The 18,350-nt window shown below is 49.9% G+C and overlaps 1 protein-coding gene across 3 annotated transcripts in view; it reads left to right on the top strand.

Moving 5' to 3' along the window:
* TM6SF1 (transmembrane 6 superfamily member 1) overlaps positions 460-18,350 on the top strand; it is a 29,830-nt gene continuing 11,939 nt past the window's right edge. For 2 of the 3 annotated variants that reach the window (XM_005666106.3, XM_021098880.1), the window contains exons 1-6: positions 466-671; positions 5,955-6,058; positions 11,343-11,440; positions 13,818-13,921; positions 15,673-15,755; positions 16,941-17,062. In XM_005666106.3, coding sequence (XP_005666163.1) covers positions 580-671; positions 5,955-6,058; positions 11,343-11,440; positions 13,818-13,921; positions 15,673-15,755; positions 16,941-17,062 — 603 coding nt within the window. In that variant the 5' untranslated portion in view covers positions 466-579. Of the gene's footprint in view, positions 672-5,954; positions 6,059-11,342; positions 11,441-13,817; positions 13,922-15,672; positions 15,756-16,940; positions 17,063-18,350 lie in introns of all 3 variants that reach the window. The other variant, XM_001929144.5, reaches the window with a different exon arrangement.

The raw sequence follows: 18,350 nt of genomic DNA, 5'->3' as shown, positions 1-18,350 counted from the left end.
GCTGCTTCCGCACACAGGTTCCAAAGTTCCGGGATCGTGTATCCTATTCCGTCCCCCCCGCCGTGGGTTCTCCACGTGGATGAGCTCCCGGGCCCTTCCCGCTGTGACACCCCCGGGTCTGGCTCCACCTTCTGCTGGCCCGCAGCTCGGCCCAGAGCCTGTCCAGGTCGTCGATGACAAGCTGCCCGCTGCGCCCGTCTCCCGGGCCCCGCGCCCGTCTCCCGGACCTCCGCCTTCCCGCAGAGCGCGCGCCTCCGGGGGCACCTGTCCCCGGCAGGGGGCTGTCTCGGTTCCTCGGCGCCGCCCCTCGCCCGCGGCGGAGTCCCAGCGCCCCTGGGCTGGAGGACCTCTGGGGCGCCTCCGGGAACTGCGCCGCTGCCCTGCGCACCCGGCGGCTGCGGGCGGGCGCGCCGAGGGGGCGCTGCTGAGGGCGCGGCGCGGGGGGCGCGCGGGCGGGGCGGGACGCGGCGCGGCGCGGGGCGCCTCGAAGGGCACGGCCGAGGGGCGCGGGCGCTGCCGGAAGCTGGGGCGGGGCGCCCGCGCGGGATGCGGTGAAGGGCAAGCGGCGCGGCAGCGGCGATGAGTGCCTCGGCAGCCACTGGGGTCTTCGTGCTGTCCCTTTCGGCCATCCCGGTCACCTACGTCTTCAACCACCTGGCTGCCCAGCACGAGTGAGTGGGCGCGCGCGGCGGGGGTCGGCGCGGCAGGAGCCCCAGCAACTTTCCGGATGGGGCTGAGCCGCAAACTGCAGGGCAGAGGTTCGGCGGCCTCTAGGGCTCCCGGCGGCCGGCCGGAGGAGGGGAGGCGCCCTGAGTCGCGCGGGCCGGGGTCCTTGCTCAGGCTGGCATCCTTGACATTCGGCGCAATTCTAGGGCCAAGTGCTGGGCGTCCGCTCTGTGCCAGCACCGTGCCAGGTATCCGGGGTTACAGAGGTCAATAAGGCAATGCCCCTGCCCTTGAAGTGCCCAGGGGGAGGGGTGGGGGCCGTACACACACCAACAACTAGGAGCTTGACTGTGTTACCTTGGGCCATGCCTCTTTTGGCAGGAACGTTTCCATGTATGGACACACACATACTTGTCATTTCTTATTAATTTTAGAAACTGTTGTGAATGACAAGCAGAAATAGCCCAGAATGAATTGGCAAAGACCTGGGTTCTAGGCCTGGCTTTGGCACTAACCTTATGGCCTGGCCTCAGTTTTCTGGTCTGTCAAATGGCCTATATTTGCATCTTATTGTCAGGATCCAAAAAGACAGTGAAGGGTACCTTGTAGTGTAGGAGGGGGAGTAGGGCAGAGAGGCAGGTGCATGCTAAGGAAATGGGTGAGGCCGAAGGAGGCAGCATATGGGTTTGGTTCAAACCTTGCCTCTCCTGTATGAGGGGATCCCTGGCCAATCAATGGCACCAGGCAGTGGCGGGCCTGCTTGGGCAGTGGGAAAGGGGCCAGACCTCTGTCCCTGCTGATGTTCCTTGCTGTCTGTGGAGCGGAGGAAGTAACCTGTTATGTTTCCCATAGCAGTTGGTGCTAAGGAAATTGCATCAGTCTGTATGCTGCAAACCCCCTCCAGACCTTTAGGCTGCGGAAAAGTGTCTGCCCACAGGGCGGTGACTTCCTTCTCTTTCACTGCTGGGGCCACCACTTACTAACGGCCTTATCCAGAGGGCACCCATCCATACTGAGTGCTCCCTGGGCATGGGCAGTGACAGCCTTCAGTCTGACCCAGTCTTGGAGCACAACTCGTGGAAGAAGTATCTCTGAGCAGTGAATGTCACATGTTTGTGAATATAGTGCATGGGGGACTCTGCTCTTCTAAAATGGCATTATGGACAGTTCAACAAATATTTGAGTACAGGAGTGCCTGTCGTGGCTCAGTGGAAATGAATCTCACTAGCATCCATGGGGATGCAGGTTCAATCCCTGGCCGCCTCGCTCAATGGGTTAAGGATCTGGTGTTTCTGTGAGCTGTGGTGTAGGTCGCAGGCATGGCTCAGATTGGGTGTTGCTGTGGCTGTGGTGTGATTCGACCCCTAGCCTGGGAACCTCCATATGCCGTGGGGACAGCCCTAAAAAGACAAAAAAAAAAAAAAATTTTTGAGTACATACTATATGCCTGGCAGTGTTCCAAGTGCTGGGGCACTAGCTCTGAACAAACCACAAGGGATGGGGGAGGCACATGATGTGACAGACCTCAACATGTAAAATGAGGCATCAAGAAAGAGTGACTGCGAGGGGGCACTGGTGGTCAGGGAAGACTTCTTGGAGGAGGTGACATGAGCTGCAGGAAGACGCGGGGACAGAGCTTTCCGGGTAGGGGAACAGGGAGCAGCACAAGGAGAGGGACATGGCTGGGTATGGGGGTATTTGGGAGGGAGGGCGGCGCAGCTTATGGAAGGATTGCATGGCTTGGAGAGGATCTGAGGATGACTCTGAGATTTTGGCCTCAGCTAGGGGGAGGATGGTGATGGCATTTGCTGAGTCCACACTGAATTATGTATCGTGGTGTATTGTTGAACACATTTGCTGAGCCCTGCGGAGTTTTGAATCATTGGTTCCAAGCATTCTTCCCATCCTCCTGCAGGTTAAAATTCAAGGAGCATCTGACTCCTCCCTCTTCTTTCTCCTCTCCCTCCTTCCCACCCTCCCACTGTCCCCAGCAGCATAATTCCCTGGCTAGGCTAGCATCTGTTTCCTCTTTCTTGTTCCCCCAGCCCTGGCCCTCTCTGACCCAGACCGCGGCAAAGCCTCCCACGGGTGTTCCTGTGCCCCAGTGGGCATTTCTGCCTCAGCCCCCCAGCCCTGCCCGCCACGCTGCTGCTTCAGCCACGTTGGACTCTTCTGTGCCCCTTGGACCTCGTTAACTTCCCTGCCTCCTCGCCATTGCTCCCACTGTCACCTCTGCCCGGAATGCCTTCCTCCCTGATGTTGATTGGTGAGGCCACACCTGGACTTTATAACTCACAGCAAAATGCCACCTCTCCCTCTTCCAGACTCCCTCCAAACAGATGTGATCTATCAAGCGTTTGGTTGTGCTTTTCCCATAAGAGTTACTTTCCTGGGTTCAGTACTTACCTTCCCTGGGCGTAGCTCTGCTTAGTATTGTCCTGCCCAGCCCAGGGCCTTGTAACCTAGTGGTTGTCCTGTTAGGTTGGCATTTGTTGAATTAGTGGAAGCTCCCTTCCCACCAGACCTTTCCCGAAAGCCTGAAAAACAGAAAAAGCAAATTAAGTCAAGGGGTCAGGAAGAGGTTGGGACCTCTCTCTCCCTCTCTCTCTCACACCACACACCCCACGCATTCTGCTCACACTCATCCATATCTGACCCCTCTCAGCAGCTGTCTGTTTGTGGAAGGGCCTCAGTTACCCCCACCCCAACATGCACATCCCAAGACCAACAGCTCTTCCACCCTTGGGTTAGTCGCAGCCCTCACCCCTCCTCTCCACCCCTCCTCCCTGCCGGATCCATTTCTCCCTGTTCCGAGCAGGTCCTGCGCTTGACTGCACTGGGAGACACAGATAATCTGCTGCCCCAGTTTCTCTTCATTGTCCTCTGCTCCCCTAGAGGGGGGGAGTGTGAAAGGACACCACGAACCAGTTTGCCCTGCTCTCTCATAGCCCAGAAGAGCACCAGCTGTGTGAGGGTGTTGACTGTCAGCCTAGGTCCTTGGTCGGAGCAGGGATGGGGGTTGGTCTCTTGGCCACTACCTGCCCACAGCTGTGATTAAAATGTCTATCAGCGTACAGAGCACACCTAATCTCTGCCCTCTTCACAGGATGCTTTCGCCCAGCATCATGTTCCTGATCCACATCAGCTTCCTCTTCCATCCTCTCCTCCTTTGGCTCATCCCTATAGGAGGAGTCCGGAACATCTGCTGGGGTCCACCGCTGGAAACCTATTTCAGTCTCTTACCTAGACACTGACACGGTCGTCTTCATTCTTACCATAGAACTGTGTCATCCATCCATCCACCCGCCATTGACCATCCATCATCTGTCCATGCATCTGTCCATGACCATCCACAATCCATTCTTCCACCCATCCATCCGTCATTTCTCCTTCCTTTCCTCCTCTCCCTTTTCTCCCTTCCCTCACTCATCCATCAGTTCTTGAACCCCTCAGCGGGGGGCCTCAGGCAGACTTTCTGTGTCATACTCATCCAGGAGTCTTGAAAAAAAAGTTGCCTGTTTCCAAGTCCCACCCCCAAAGTATTTTGATTCTGTAGATCTGGGGTGGCATCTGGAGATCTGGGTACTGCTGAGGCCCAGCACACCCACTCCCGGACTCTAAGTGGGGCCTAGGGTGAGGTCCTGGGGATAAAGCTTCCCTGGACCTGTGACCAGTCTCCTTGGGGCCCATATACTTACAAGCAGAGGGATCCTGACTGAGCTCTCTGACATCGGAGGAGGGTTCTGACTCGTGCCTAGTACCCACTCTAGCTGTAGGTGTGTAGAATGAACGTCAGCGTGGGTTTGTCCCTCAGCTCTTGGTAGATGTGGGTGGGCTGTGGAGTCTGTGGTTGGAGAAGGGTAATTTCCAGAAGTCCCAGGGCCAATGACAAGGGTTATCCAAAGGTCCTCTGTGATGGCGTGGAGGCCTCTCAGCGGCATGGTGCTCGCAGCAGCTCTCAAGGGCCCCTGAGGAGGCCCTAGGGTATTAGGCCACGGGAGTGAGCCAGGTAGTGCTTTGTCTAGAACCGGATGCCCTGTTGGTGGAGGTGTGAGAGAGAAAACATCTCTGTGGGACTGCAGGTGACCTTCTGGGTGAGAGTTCAGAACCCATTGAGATAGGTCCCTTCCTGTAGACAGGGACCTTTCTTTTTCAACCATAGAGCCTGCTACATAGGGGTGTGCAACCCATTTTTCCTCAGTATGTTTTTAAATTAATAGACAGATGGTGATGGAGTTCCCATTGTGGCTCAGTGGTAACGAACCCGACTAGTATCCATGAGGATGTGGGTTCGGTCCTGGCCTTGCTCAGTGGGTTAAGGATCCTGCAGAGCCGAGGCTGTGGCATAGGCTAGCGGTTGCAGCTCTGATTCGACCCCTAGCCTGGGAACTTCCATGTGCTGCGGGTGCGGTCTTAAAAAAAACAAATACATACATACATATATACATACATACATAAAATGAACAGATGATGAAACGACATGGCTTTCCTAAGGTCACACAGTTAGGCAGTGGCAGAGTAGGTACTAGAACCCTGGTCTCTTGACCGCTAGCTCCACTGAGCCTCGTGTCCTTGTGCTGCTCTGCTGAGGAGGGGCTTTGGCCCCTGGTCTCCTCGGTGCCACACCCTTTCCCAGGAGAAAGTCCAGGGGCTGTGTCCATCCTAGCCTCGCCTTGTTTTCCTGGGCATGGGGTTGGATGCTGGCTTCGTTTCCTGGGTGTAGGGGCTGCCTTCATTCTGGCCTTAGGTCTGGCTCAGCCTCCTTGGATGGGCCTCGTGTGCTGCCCTTGGATTATATGCTCGGCCTGTGGCCCTTCCTCCTTATCCTCTTAGAAGGCATGTATGACTGCTGCGTGCTCCCTGGAACTCCAGCTCAGGGTTCCCTGAGGGAGGAGGCAGATCCTGCGGTTAAGACCTGTCAGCCCCTGGGAACAGGGGCTTGGAAGAGCAGGGGTGGGGATGGAGGTGAGGATGGTGGAGGGGTGAGGGGGTGGGGGTGGGGGTGGGGGAACAGCAGCAGCAGGACAACGGCAGAGGGAGCTCAGACGCGTTGATGGTGCAGGTGAGCAGGATGATGGGAGAGTGAGGACTTGGTCGCTCTGGTCCCTGAAAGTCACAGCGTCGGCCTGGAGGGGCCCAAGTACTGCAGATAAACTTCACTGACTTCACAGTGCTTGAGGTGTAGGCTGAGGCAGAGCTGGGAGAGAATGCATTCCATAGTCAGGAAATTCCATGCACCCGTGTGTGTGTTTTGATAAGTGACCACTTCCCTGTTCTGGTCGTTGCAGTTCCTGGACAATCGTAGGGGTTGCTGCCCTCATCCTGCTCCTAGTAGCCCTGTTGGCTCGTGTCCTCGTCAAAAGAAAACCACCCCGGGACCCACTGTTTTACGGTACGTCTTCATGGGAAGGAAACCGTTCACGTCCACTTTACAGCACAATGCCTGGGCTGCCACCACTTTGCTTCTGTGGCTGTGAATGCTCCAAGCCCACGGCTAAAATGTTGGGAAGTGTGGGAGGATGTCCATGAGACGTAGCCCCCCCCCCCAAGCTAATGCTTCTCCCACGCTGTGGACCCCACCCTCTCCCATCTGGGATCGTGGTAGAAGGGGGGTCACTGCCGGGGCCAGGCAGGACACCCCCTGTTCCTTGCCCCTGTGTCCAGCTATGCTCTGACCCTTGACCTCAGCTCTTGTACCAGCTCCTTTCTGGCTTCCTGCTTTCAGCCTGCTACTTGCAGCTCCCTCTCCCTGGCGTGGAACTTAGCTGTTCAGCGCCTCAGTCTCCATAGCTGTGTAATGAGGAAGATCATAGTTCTTACCACGGAGGGTCGGTACAAACATTCGCTGTTGGTAAAGTGTTTAGACCACTGCCTGGCAAAATACCCATGTATGTAACATAAGTAAAACCACCCTTGCTGGAGCATCTGTGGTGTGCCTGGCATGACTCTGAGCACATAAGCAGTATCACCACAAACATCCCCCCTGTACAGATGAAGAATCTGGCTCAGAGGCCTAAGAAATGCGATCGAGGCCACGTAGTCGATGAGACGGCATTGACCCCTCCCAAACCCATGCTCTTCCTCGTGCCATGCTGCCTGCCTCCAGCAGAGCTTCTCCTGGCCTTCAAGAGCTTCTTCTGTTGGGAACTTCGCTGGGCATTGTATTTATCTTGTTTCTGCTTTAGTAGTGCTGCTTCTCTTGTTGTACTACAGCAATGAACATTTAAGCTTTATTGAGATATAATGGACGTATAACACTGTGTAAGATTAAAGTGTACAAGGGATAATTTGATACTTACGGATGGTGAAATGATTACCACAATGAGGTTATTCTCCTTAAACTCCTCTGCCTCACATAATTACCATTGTGTGTGTGTGATGAGAACATTTAAGATCTGTTCTTGGAGCACCTTTTGAGTATACAATTCAGTATCATTAACTACAGTCACCCTTTTGCTCATTAGCTCCCCCAAAATGTATACCTCTTATAAGCAGAAGTTTGTACCCTTTGACTGATATCTTCTCATTTCCCTCATCCCTCCAGTCCCTGGCATCTATCCATCTATTCTCTGTGTCTTTTTTTTAAGCTCCCCCTCCCCCCACAGCACATGGGCATTCCTGGCCTAGGGGCTGAAGCTGAGCAGCAGCTGTGACACATGCTGTAGCGGTAGCATTGCTGGGTCCTTTAACCCACTGCTCCAGGCAGGGGATGGAACCTGTGTCTCTGCAGCAACCTGAGCCCATGCAGTTGGATTCTTTTTTAAAGAGGTTTTTTATTATGATTGATTTACAATGTTCTGTCAATGTCTGCTGTACAGCAAAGTGACCCAGTCATACATATACATACATTCTTTTTCTCACATTATCCTCCATCATGCTCCCTTACAAGTGATTAGATATAGAATTCCCTGTGCTATACAGCAGGATCTCATTGTCCGTCCGCTCCAAATGCAAGAATTTTCATCTACTAACCCCAGAGTCCCAGTCCATCCCACTCCCTTCCCCTGGCAAACACAAATCTGTCCTACATGTCCATGATCTTTTCTGTTTTGTCGATATATCATTTGTGCCATATGTTAGACTCCACATATAAGTGATATCATATGGTGTCTTTCCCTTTCTGACTTAACTTCACTCAGTATGAGAGCCTCTAGTTCCATCCATGTTGCTGAAAATGGCATTATTTTGTCCTTTTTAATGGCTGAATAGTATTCCATTGTGTATATGCACCACATCCTCCTAATCCATTTATCCATGTGGGCATTTGGCTTGTTTCCATGTCTTGGCTATTGTGAATTGTGCAAAGAACATATGGGTGCATATCTTTTTCAATGAAAGTTTTGTCTGGGTATATGCCCAGGAGTGGAATGCTGGATCATATGGTAGTTCTATATTTAGTTTTCTGAAGTATTTCCATACTGTTTTCCACAGTGGTTGTACCAATTTACATTCCCACCAACAGCATAGGAGGGTTCCCTTTTATCCACACCCTCTCCAGCATTTGTTATTTGTTGACTTGTTAATGATGGCCAGTTTTTTTTTTTTTTTTTTGTCTTTTTTTACCATTTCTTGGGCTGCTCCCATGGCATATGGAGGTTCCCAGGCTAGGGGTTGAATCGGAGCTGTAGCCACTGGCCTTCGCCAGAGCCATAGCAACACAGGATCCGAGCCTCGCCTGCAACCTATACCACACCTCACGGCAACGCTGGATCCTTAACCCACTGAGCAAAGGCAGGGATTGAACCCGCAACCTCATGGTTCCTAGTCAGATTCGTTAACCACTGAAACACGAAGGGAACTCCAATGATGGCCACTCTTTAACTGGTGTGAGGTGGCACCTCATTGTAGTTTTGATTTGAATTTCTCTAATAATTAGTGATGTTGAGCATTTTTTCATGTGCCTGCTAGCCATCTGTGAAATGTTTATTTAGGTCTTCTGCCCATTTTTCAATTGGGTTGTCTGTTTTTTGTTGTTGTTGAGTTGTATGAGTTGTTTGTACATTTTGGAGATTAAACCTTTGTCGGTTGAGTTGTTTGCAAAATTTTTCTCCCATTCTGTGGGTTGTGTTTTTGTTTTTTTTAATGGTTGCTGTTGGATTCTTAACCCACTGTGCCACAGCAGGAACTCCTCAGTTCAACTTTTTTAGATTCCCAATATAAGTGAGATTTTGCAGTATTTTTCTGACTTATTCACTTAGCACAATGCCCTCAAGGTCCATCTGTGTTGTTGCAGCGAGCAGAATTTCCCTTCTTTTTAATGGCCGAATAATATTCCATTGTATAAAATACCACAATCTCCTTCATCCATTCATTCACTGATGGACTCTTAGATTCTTTCCCTGTCTTGGCTATAAACGTTTACTGTCCTTGCTCATGGGTCTGCAGGTTGGCTGGGGCTGCTCTGCTTCAGGCTGTGGGTCTGATTCAGAGCTGTTCCATGTGTCTCCCTGTTCTTGGACAAGCAGCTCCCCGAAGCATGGCAGATACAGAGGCACAAGAGGGGCTTGTGGGAAAAGAGCAATGCCATGTAAGGCCTTGACTTGGAGCTGGCCACCATCACTTCCACACACATTCTGCTGGCCAGAGCACGTAATATGGCTGAGCCCATTGTCAATGTCTTATGGAATATTCTTGGTGGATCTTGGCAAAGGAGGGGAGGGAAAGAAAATGTAAGTAACTAATTTTTCCCAATTTGCATATAAAAAACTCCAAAGCTTAGAGACATGATGTAACTTACCTAAGACTTGACAGCCAGTCGGTAGATGCACTGGGCTTGCCTGAGTTCAGGGCCCGAGTCCTTTTTTGGTTCCTACTCCACCTGCCTTTGATCTGACCACTCCCCACCTTTGCAGACTGGTCTCCTGCTATCATTTTCCCTGCCAGCCCTCCCCGCTCCATGGAGCCCACACTTAGCCGCACGTATGTGCTTTGCAGTTCCTCAGGGTTGAGACCCATTGCTTCTAACCTTCAACCCTCTATCCTTACCTCTGTCACTGCAGCCTCAGGGCCAGGCTGTAGGCCAGATCTCTGCCCCTGGAGGGCAGAGACTGTCCTTGTCATCGCTGACACAGCATCGATGACTGCTGGTAGGACAGTTGAATGATCGTGTGCTGAGTGCCTCCTCTCCTGGAGGACAAACAGTGGCTGATCCTCTGACGGCTCATCACTGTCAGCGAAATCTGGACCAAAGGCCTACAAGGAGGCACGAAGGCAGGGTCTGCAGGGCAGGAAACGTTGGGACTTCTTTCTTCCTTCTGGGGAAAACGTAAACACTGCACTGCTGGCTGTAGACTCAGGGCACGGCCAGCTTCCTTTTCTGTGAATCAACCTCCCCCATTCTCCTCTCCATTTCTTTTTTCACAGCAGTTCTTATAGTCACTGTCAGATTTTTTTACTATCCATGCCGGTCACATAGTTTGACACTGATTTGTTACAACTTGAAAATTCAGCTTTAGGAGTTCCCGTTGTGGCTCAGCAGGTTACGAATCTGACTAGTATCTCTCAGGTTGCGGGTTCCATCCCTGGCCTTGCTCAGTGGGTTAAGGATCCAGTGTTGCTGTGAACTGTGGTGTAGGTCACAGATGCAGCTCGGATCTTGCATTGCTGTGGCTGTGGTGTAGGCCAACAAGTGTAGCTCCAATTTGACCTCTAGCCTGGGAACTTCCATATGCCGTGGGTGCGGCCCTAAAAAGAAAAGAAATGCAGCTTTATTGACAAACTGCCACCATTAAATCTGATCACTCACTGTTTAAAAATTATTACTTCTGAGCTATTTGTTGCTGTTTTTTTTTTTTTTTTTTTTTTTTTTTTGCTTTTTAGAGCCACACTCATGGCATATGGAGGTTCCTAGGCTAGGGATCGAATTGGAGCTACAGCTGCCAGCCTACACCACAGCCATAGCAACGTGGGATTCAAGCTGCGTCTGAGATCTACACCACAGTTAAGCAATGCTGGATCCTTAGCCTACTAAGTGAGGCCAGGGATCGAACCCTCAATCTCATGGTTCCTAGTTGGATTCTTTTCCACTGCACAATGACAGGAACTCCTGTGGCTGGTAATTTTAAGCCCATTGAGAAGGTTCTTACAGCCTCAGTGAGATTTTCTAAGATGTTATGGCTTTCCTTCTTCAATATTCACTAGTACCATCTTGTATCCTTTTTAAACATCACTCGCCTTTCTTCTTAAAGTCACTGTCACTTGCCTGTCAGCCGCGGTCTGTCTTTAGGATCTCCAGTGAGCGATAAAGCAAGCATGTTGGATGCCCTGTGAGTCGGACTGCTTGGTAATCATTGAGCACATTATTCTGTGCTTCCTTGGCCACTGGTTAATGGTTTTCTTCCCGCCGCCCAGGTGTGGCCCTGGCAGCACATGGAGGGAGGGGAGGATGGGTAGGGGCAGCCTGGTAGAACCCTCTGGGACCGTCATTGTCTGCCTTCATCATCTTCTGCCCCCTCGCGAGTGCCCCCTCAGCGGTGAGGGGGAGCCCCGTGACACAGGCAGAGATCCAGCTGCGTGCACAGGAGGTATGTTCTGTTAGTCCGTGTTGGCAATGTGTCTTGCCAAGTCCGTGTTTCCACAGTGTCTTCTGGAAAACATTAAAGGAAATCATTCCTGGCAAATGCCAGGCATCGTCTCCCGAGCTACAGCTTTTTAAACGGCTGCTTTCTTTGCTGTAGTGTACGCGGTTTTTGGATTTACCAGCGTGGTGAACCTCATCATAGGACTGGAACAGGACGGGATCATTGACGGGTTCATGACGCACTATCTGAGAGAGGTACGGGCTTATTTAGCGATCATGAGCCTTACACCAAAGGGTTGGCAACCCAAACAGCATTGCTCAGAGATGGGATCCTTCCCTTCAGGATAAGCAGGTACCACACGTGGTATTTTATTTACTGCCAGAGACACAGGCACTTATTCATGTGGAGAGTGAAGCAAAAAGTTAGGATTGGGTGGTGAGAGGCAATTTGTTCAGTTTTACAGCTCCTTCCTCACACCTGAACCCTCACCTTTCTCCTACTGGTGTTCAATATAAATGAGGGACTTTCAATGGATTTAGCCTCTGGGCACCTATTGTTATCGGTGCTCTCTAGGAAAACCCAGGTCCGTCTGCAGGGTGTAAAGAGTCCGACACTGAGGCAGTTAATAAAGCCTTTTGACTGTGAGGGTGAACCCGTACCCCTCCCCCATCACAGCATCCCAGAACTACCTGGCACCTGCAGAGCTAGTCCTTTCTCCTTATTTTATGGTGTGATGACTCCAGCCCCAGGGAGATTAAGTAACTTCCTCAAGGTCACACAGGAATATGAGGAGCAAAGGCAAAAGAATAGTCTTCATCTATGTGTCACATAATGGGGAGCTCAGTGTGCAAACTTAGGCAGTTTGGATTTTGTCCCACAGATGAGGAGAGATTTTAAGTCAGGGAGCAGTGCGGTCTATGCTGAGAAGGATGGGCTTGAAGGGAAGGGTCAGTGTCATCAGCGAGGACAATGTCATCAGTGAGGTCAATGTCAGGGCCAGCAGGAGCATGAAGATGGCCCGGACAGAGGCCAAGCATGGGAGGGAGAGAGGAGGGGTGAACTCCAGAGAATGTGAGCGGCTGGAATGAGTAGGGGCTCAGGGGTGAGTTGGGGTGATGGGGGGAGTAAGGTCTGAGAGGACATCCTGATGCCTGCATTTGGAAGAACGCTGGTGTTATTAGACCAGAGAGGGGCAGAAGAAGTTCAGTTCCCAGATATTTGGTGAGTAGACTGTGGGTCCCAGGACCTGCCTTCTCCCTCCAGGAGCTGTCTCACAAGAGAAGCTCACAAGAGAAAGAGGAATGAGCAATGACCCTGGGGTTTGCCCTGGGTGAGTTGAGTGGTGTCACCATGAAAAGAGAGAGGCCAGGTAGGGCTTGGTTGAGGGGAGAAACTGATGAGTCAGAGGGGATAAGGGGAGTTTGAAGGGCCCATCAAGCCACAAGGAGAGCCAGGTGCGTAGGTGCGACTGATTGAAACCATGAACTTGGATGGTGTTGCCCAATCAAAGCATGTCAGGGAGAAAAGATGTGGGCCAGGCTTGCGAACTGAAGTACGACTCACATTGTTTCCTCCTCCTCTGTGATTTTTCACTTGATTTATGAGGCAAAATGACAGAGCAGTCTTTGCCCCAAGGGAATGGAGAGCTTCTGAGAATCCCTTGCTTGTTTGGTTGACTGATGGGCTGGTTGTTCTGCACTGTTCCTTGTTGTAGAAGGGACGTAAGGCATCTTAGGGAGACATCCGAAACAAGGCAGGAGAGCACAAATGTGGGAGAAAGAAGAAAGGAAAGTGAGGGGGAGCCAGGATGACACGAAAAACCCAGGCAAGTTGGACAGTGATTTTCTACCATCCACCTGGAAATATAACCTGGAAAAGGGAAATGCAGCTCATCATATAATCTGTGTTGACAAAATTAAAAATTTCTCAGAAGTATAGATCTCTTGATGGTATGGTTTCTGCTAGGTATTAGCTGTGTGGCCTTAGGCAGGTCAGGTTGGACCTCTTAGAACCTCTGTTTCCTCATCTATAAAACGGAGTCAGTCGTGTCTGTCCCGTAGTGTTGTCGGGAAAGTTGAGCGAGGGGTTGGGTGTAAAGCTCTGAGTGAGGTGCCTGCTAGTCTGTGCCTGTTGGGGGGCAGGACAGAGTGGGGTGGGGTGGGGAAAGGAGTGTCTTCTTCACACTCATTCCTGCAAGCCTCAGGGTCAGCGTGACCTTGAAGGTCAGCGGATGGCTCTGATCACATCAGGGTCTTCCCTGGCCACCTCTGACCAGAGCCAAACACCTTTGGTCCCAGATCTGACTTGGCCTCAGTGAGTGTACCGCACAGCCAGGATTGCCTGTTACATGATCTGTTGTGCATCACTGTACAACCTGTGTCAGCCTAGCAGAGGCCAGGCATTCTCTCATTCCACCACCGGTGGCAGACCCAAGTTTTGGTGGCCCCAGAGTAGACTTGTATTTTCATGTTCCTACCAATCTTGTAACTGTATGGGATTACGAATAGTTTCGTGGAGCAGACTAACACATGAGTTCTGCTGTTTTATTTTACTTGCAATACAGTTTTGGTGTCCTACCTTGAAATGTTTGAGTTGTGTTTAAAGTGGGCCTCTTTTTAATGCTTTCTTTAGGGTGAACCATACCTGAACACTGCATATGGGCACATGATCTGCTACTGGGATGGCTCTGCTCATTATCTGATGTACCTGGTGATGGTGGCAGCCATAGCCTGGGAGTAAGTCAGTTTGCCTGGTGGGTGTGCCTTTGTCCCCTTAGCAACTGATAGGATGGGATGTAAGGAGAATGGAGGTTTAGAGGCACATAGACAGGTGCACATGGACGTGCATACAGGCTCTGTGGAGGCAAGGTGTTCATGGCTTTATTCTCCTTGTATCACTGCTTTCAAACATGTCCCTCTGGATTATGCCTCTGCCATGACGGGCAGCTCAGGCAGACCCCTTAACTTTCTGATTATGTGCTCTTAGAAGAACAGTCTTATAATTCAAAACTTCAATCTCCTTTCAATTCAAAGCTCTCTTTCCCTCCAGTTCAGGCACAGCCCTGAGGCTTGATGACCCGCATTGAAGCTGGGGTGCATGGTCTGTCCCTTGAACCCCTCTCAGCGCTGCAGCTGTGTCTTCTGGGAGCATGTGTGCATGTCCATGGGGTTAAAGGAAGAGGGGTGGAGCCTTACACAATGATTGCTGTTTTCTGGGTATTGGTAGCCTCTATGATGATGATATGCTGGCTCTGTCTTGGGGGGGTGCATGTGTGGGTTCTTTGGAGACCCCCTAACACAGGAACCTCTGCACTACACTGAGTCCCAAAGTGAGGCATGCCCTCTCTGGCTGAGTCTGTGAGCCTCCTCTGTCCATGGTGGTACATCCACAGCTTTTTTCCACCAGGCCCCTGTAACCCAAAAAGCACATCTCCACACACAGTGGGATCCTCTAAAGAGGATGACCTTCCTGGACCAAGCTTAGCTACCTCCACAGGCCTCCCCTTGGCTCCAAGTTAGAGAAAGTCATGCATTCCTGCCCCACACCAGGTTGAAATTCAGCTGTGCCCCTCCCCTGCCCCCAGTCATACACTCAAGGACAGTTCCAGCTAATGTCTGGACTTTTCTAGGCATCCGCCCATCTCTTCATGAATGTTCCCAAGCCCCAGGGGACACCTCAGGTATTGCTGCTGCAAGTGGGCCGGTGTTTCTGTAGTTCAGTTAGCATCCAGCTGGGGAGGAAGGTCCTGGTCTGTCCTCCTGCTGACAGTCCCAGTCCCCGTGAATGGGCCTCTTGGGGTCTGATGCATTTGGGCTGGGGAAGCACACAGTGGGCAGGGCAGGGCCGGGCAGGAAGCATGCAGTGTTCTCCACCCCTTTCCCTTCTGAGAATCTCTTTGAACTTCTCCCAGCCCCTCGGAGGTGGGTTGTCAGGGTTACCAGTTGGAAGAACTTTCTGTCAGCCTTGCTTAGTAACATTAGGGGCATATGTCTCACAGCTCCTTCAGGACATGGGGTGGGTGCCATCATTGATTCTATTTCTACTTGGGGCTTTGGCTCAAATTCTGTGACACCAGGGAAAGTCCACTGAACATCCTGCTACCCGTACTTACAATTGTTTAGCATATGGATCCAATTTCCTTTCTTCTTTGAACTTTTTTTCCCTTTCATGCTGTGAGTTCATAAGTAATAGTGAAATGCGAGACGCCTTTGAGAGTGATGACCATGTGGTGGCTTAACAGAAGACCAGTGTAGCAAGCATAATTTCCTATTCAAAAGGACACAAAGAGGGTTCTATAGCATATCACATATGGAAAATCAGTTTGATCACCAGGGTTCCTAGTCTTTATTACCCTTGATTCGGTACGTTTTGATTCATGTACTTGACCAGTTGGAACAAAGCTAACATGGTAGAACATCTTAGCATGGTAGAATACATGGTAGTATTCTAAGACGCGTGTGCTAAGTCAGGATTTTTTTCATTACAGGGAAAATTATAGAACCATTGGCCTATATTGGGTCGGATCTATTATTATGAGCATCGTTGTTTTTGTGCCGGGAAACATCGTGGGTAAGAAATGTTATCTTAAAATTCACTTTCCTTTTCTAAAACAATGGCAATATTGTTTTTAAATAGGGAAGCTGTTTTGGTTGTAATAGAAATAAAGTCCAAGCTTACCAAAAAGCTGTTTTGCAGAATTACTCTCCCTTCCTTAACCTCACCTTTTTAAATTTATTTTTTTATTTTTATTTTTTGTCTTTTTATTTTTGTCCATCTGCAGAGGCTGCACCCTCTGCATATGGAAGTTCCCAGGCTAGGGACTGAATCAAAGCTGCAGCTGCTGGTCTACGCCACAGCCACAGCCACACCAGATCCGAGGTGCGTCTGTGACCTACACTGAAGCTCATGGCAATGCTGGATCCTTAACCCGCTAAGCGGGCCAGGGATGGAGCCCATGTCCTCATGGATACTAGTCAGTTTTGTTACTGCAGAGTCACAACAGGAACTCCAACCTCACCTTTTATTTATTATTTATTTTTGTCTTTTGTCTTTTCAGGGCTGCACCTGCAGCATATGGAGGTTCCCAGGCTAGGGGTCTAATTGGAGCTACAGCTGCCAGCCCACACCACAGCAATGGGGGACCTGAGCCGCCTCTGCGACCTACACCACAGCTCAGGGCAACACTGGATCCTTAACCCACTGAGCAAGGCCAGGGATTGAAACTGCTACCTCATGGTTCCTAGTCCGGTTCATTAACCACTGAGCCACGACGGGAACTCCCCACCTTTTAAGAAATGCTTTTGAGCAATTTTCACAAGCATACACTGAACACTTAGACTATCTAATATTCAGTGATTTATGACTCTTAGAAGGGTCTAGTGGGGTAAGTATTGTGTTTGTGGCTACATTCCATGTACAATTATTTCTTACAACTCTTTGTATTATATATAACTTGACACACTATGGGAACTTGATAAATGTACTTGAAAATTAAGATTCTTCGAAGCTAATGTAAAAGAGTTATTTTTGCATTATATTAAGTCTATTTTTAAAGTACTGCAGATACGGAAGTCCTGTTAATAAACACCTGTTAGTTTTAAATTGAACTATGTTTTTGGTCTCATTAAAAATATTATCTGGCCCATATCAAAATTTTAGATGACTTGAGATGAAGTGGTATCCTAGATGTTACTTGTGTTTGGATATACTTTTGGTAAACTTTTGACTTTCTCTTTCTTTCTCTCTTTTAAATAGGGAAATATGGAACACGCATTTGCCCTGCCTTTTTCTTAAGCATACCATACACTTGTCTTCCTGTCTGGGCTGGTTTCAGAATCTATAATCACCCATCAGAAAATTATAATTATCCCCCAAAGGTGATTTTATTAAGTTGCATGTAACCTGTTCTCAAACTCACAGGGCTCGCTCACATCCACTGGCTCCTGTGCTGAACCAAGCCTCCAGGAAGTGGAGCCTTTGGGGCAGTCAATCAGTGTGACTGTGTTGACTCTGCAGCATTGGTTCACACTTTAGTTCTGGTGGCCAGAAGGGTCTGCTTCTGTGTGAATAGATCTGCTTTGATTGGCTAGGCCGTACTTTTTGGAACTTCCCGTGCCAGAGGTGACACTGGCTCTTCCCTTCAGATTCTGCATTGGAGCGTGGAGTGTGAGGTTTGTCTGGGGCTGGTAATGGCCTGGAGTTTGAGCACATGGGCACCTCTTTCAGAGATATCTATACATTTCTGCCCCAACTGGAGGCTGGAGAGATACTGCTGTTCCAGGTAGCACATCCAGCCATAGGGTCTGATTACCAAGAGATCCAGGCTCCTGGAGACTGGCTACAGGACGTCTTCTGAGACACCTGCCTTCCATTCACAGCCAAGGCGGTCAAGGTGAAACAATACTGGCTGGGCAGGTACTCTGTTAAGGTCTTCATTCCTAAGCTAGCGACATCTTTCTAAGTTTCTCTTCCTTTCATAGGTGTTAGATCCTGAAGCAAGATCCCTTAAGCAAAACCGATATGAAAATAGGAGTTACTAGAGACAAGCAGAACATGATTATTCATTTTACAAAAAGACTTACAATGCAATTCATTAAAATACATTTTAATTTACAAATACTTCATTTGTAAACATTTAGACACATGCTGTGTAAACTCAGGTTGGCATACAGACAACTGGTAATCCCTTACATCCTTCTGAGGAATGAGGTGGTTGTTGAAAACTAAGGAAACAGTAACCATCGCCTTGGTCCTCGTTCCACTGATTGTGACGGCTTCATGTCAGTAGGTCTGTAGTGGTCATGTTGTAAGACCTGGTCATTGTGGGCTTTTTCAGTGTTAAAACACCGTGATGGCCAGAGAGAAATAACTATTGTCATCACAAGGAACATAAATTCAGAATTGCTCTGCAAAGCCAGTTGGCAGTGTTAACAACAAATTTGACAAATTTTACTCTTTAACCTAGTAATTCTACTTCTAGGGCCCTATCCTGAGAAAACCAAGCTGTCAAAGATTTAGGTACAAAGTTGCCCATCATATGAAGTATAGCAATGAAAATGCCTAAATGTTCAACAGTGGGAGCTAGAGCACTTCCGTACGATGTTAAGTTTTAGAAGATTTTTTAATAATGTGGGAAAGACATTATAATATAATGAGATAGATATC

Source organism: Sus scrofa, chromosome 7 (genome assembly GCF_000003025.6).
Source record: "Sus scrofa isolate TJ Tabasco breed Duroc chromosome 7, Sscrofa11.1, whole genome shotgun sequence".
NCBI classification, from domain to species: domain Eukaryota; kingdom Metazoa; phylum Chordata; class Mammalia; order Artiodactyla; family Suidae; genus Sus; species Sus scrofa.
The sequence above is the reverse complement of the archived record's forward strand: the minus strand, read 5'-3'. Positions and strand labels throughout refer to the sequence as shown.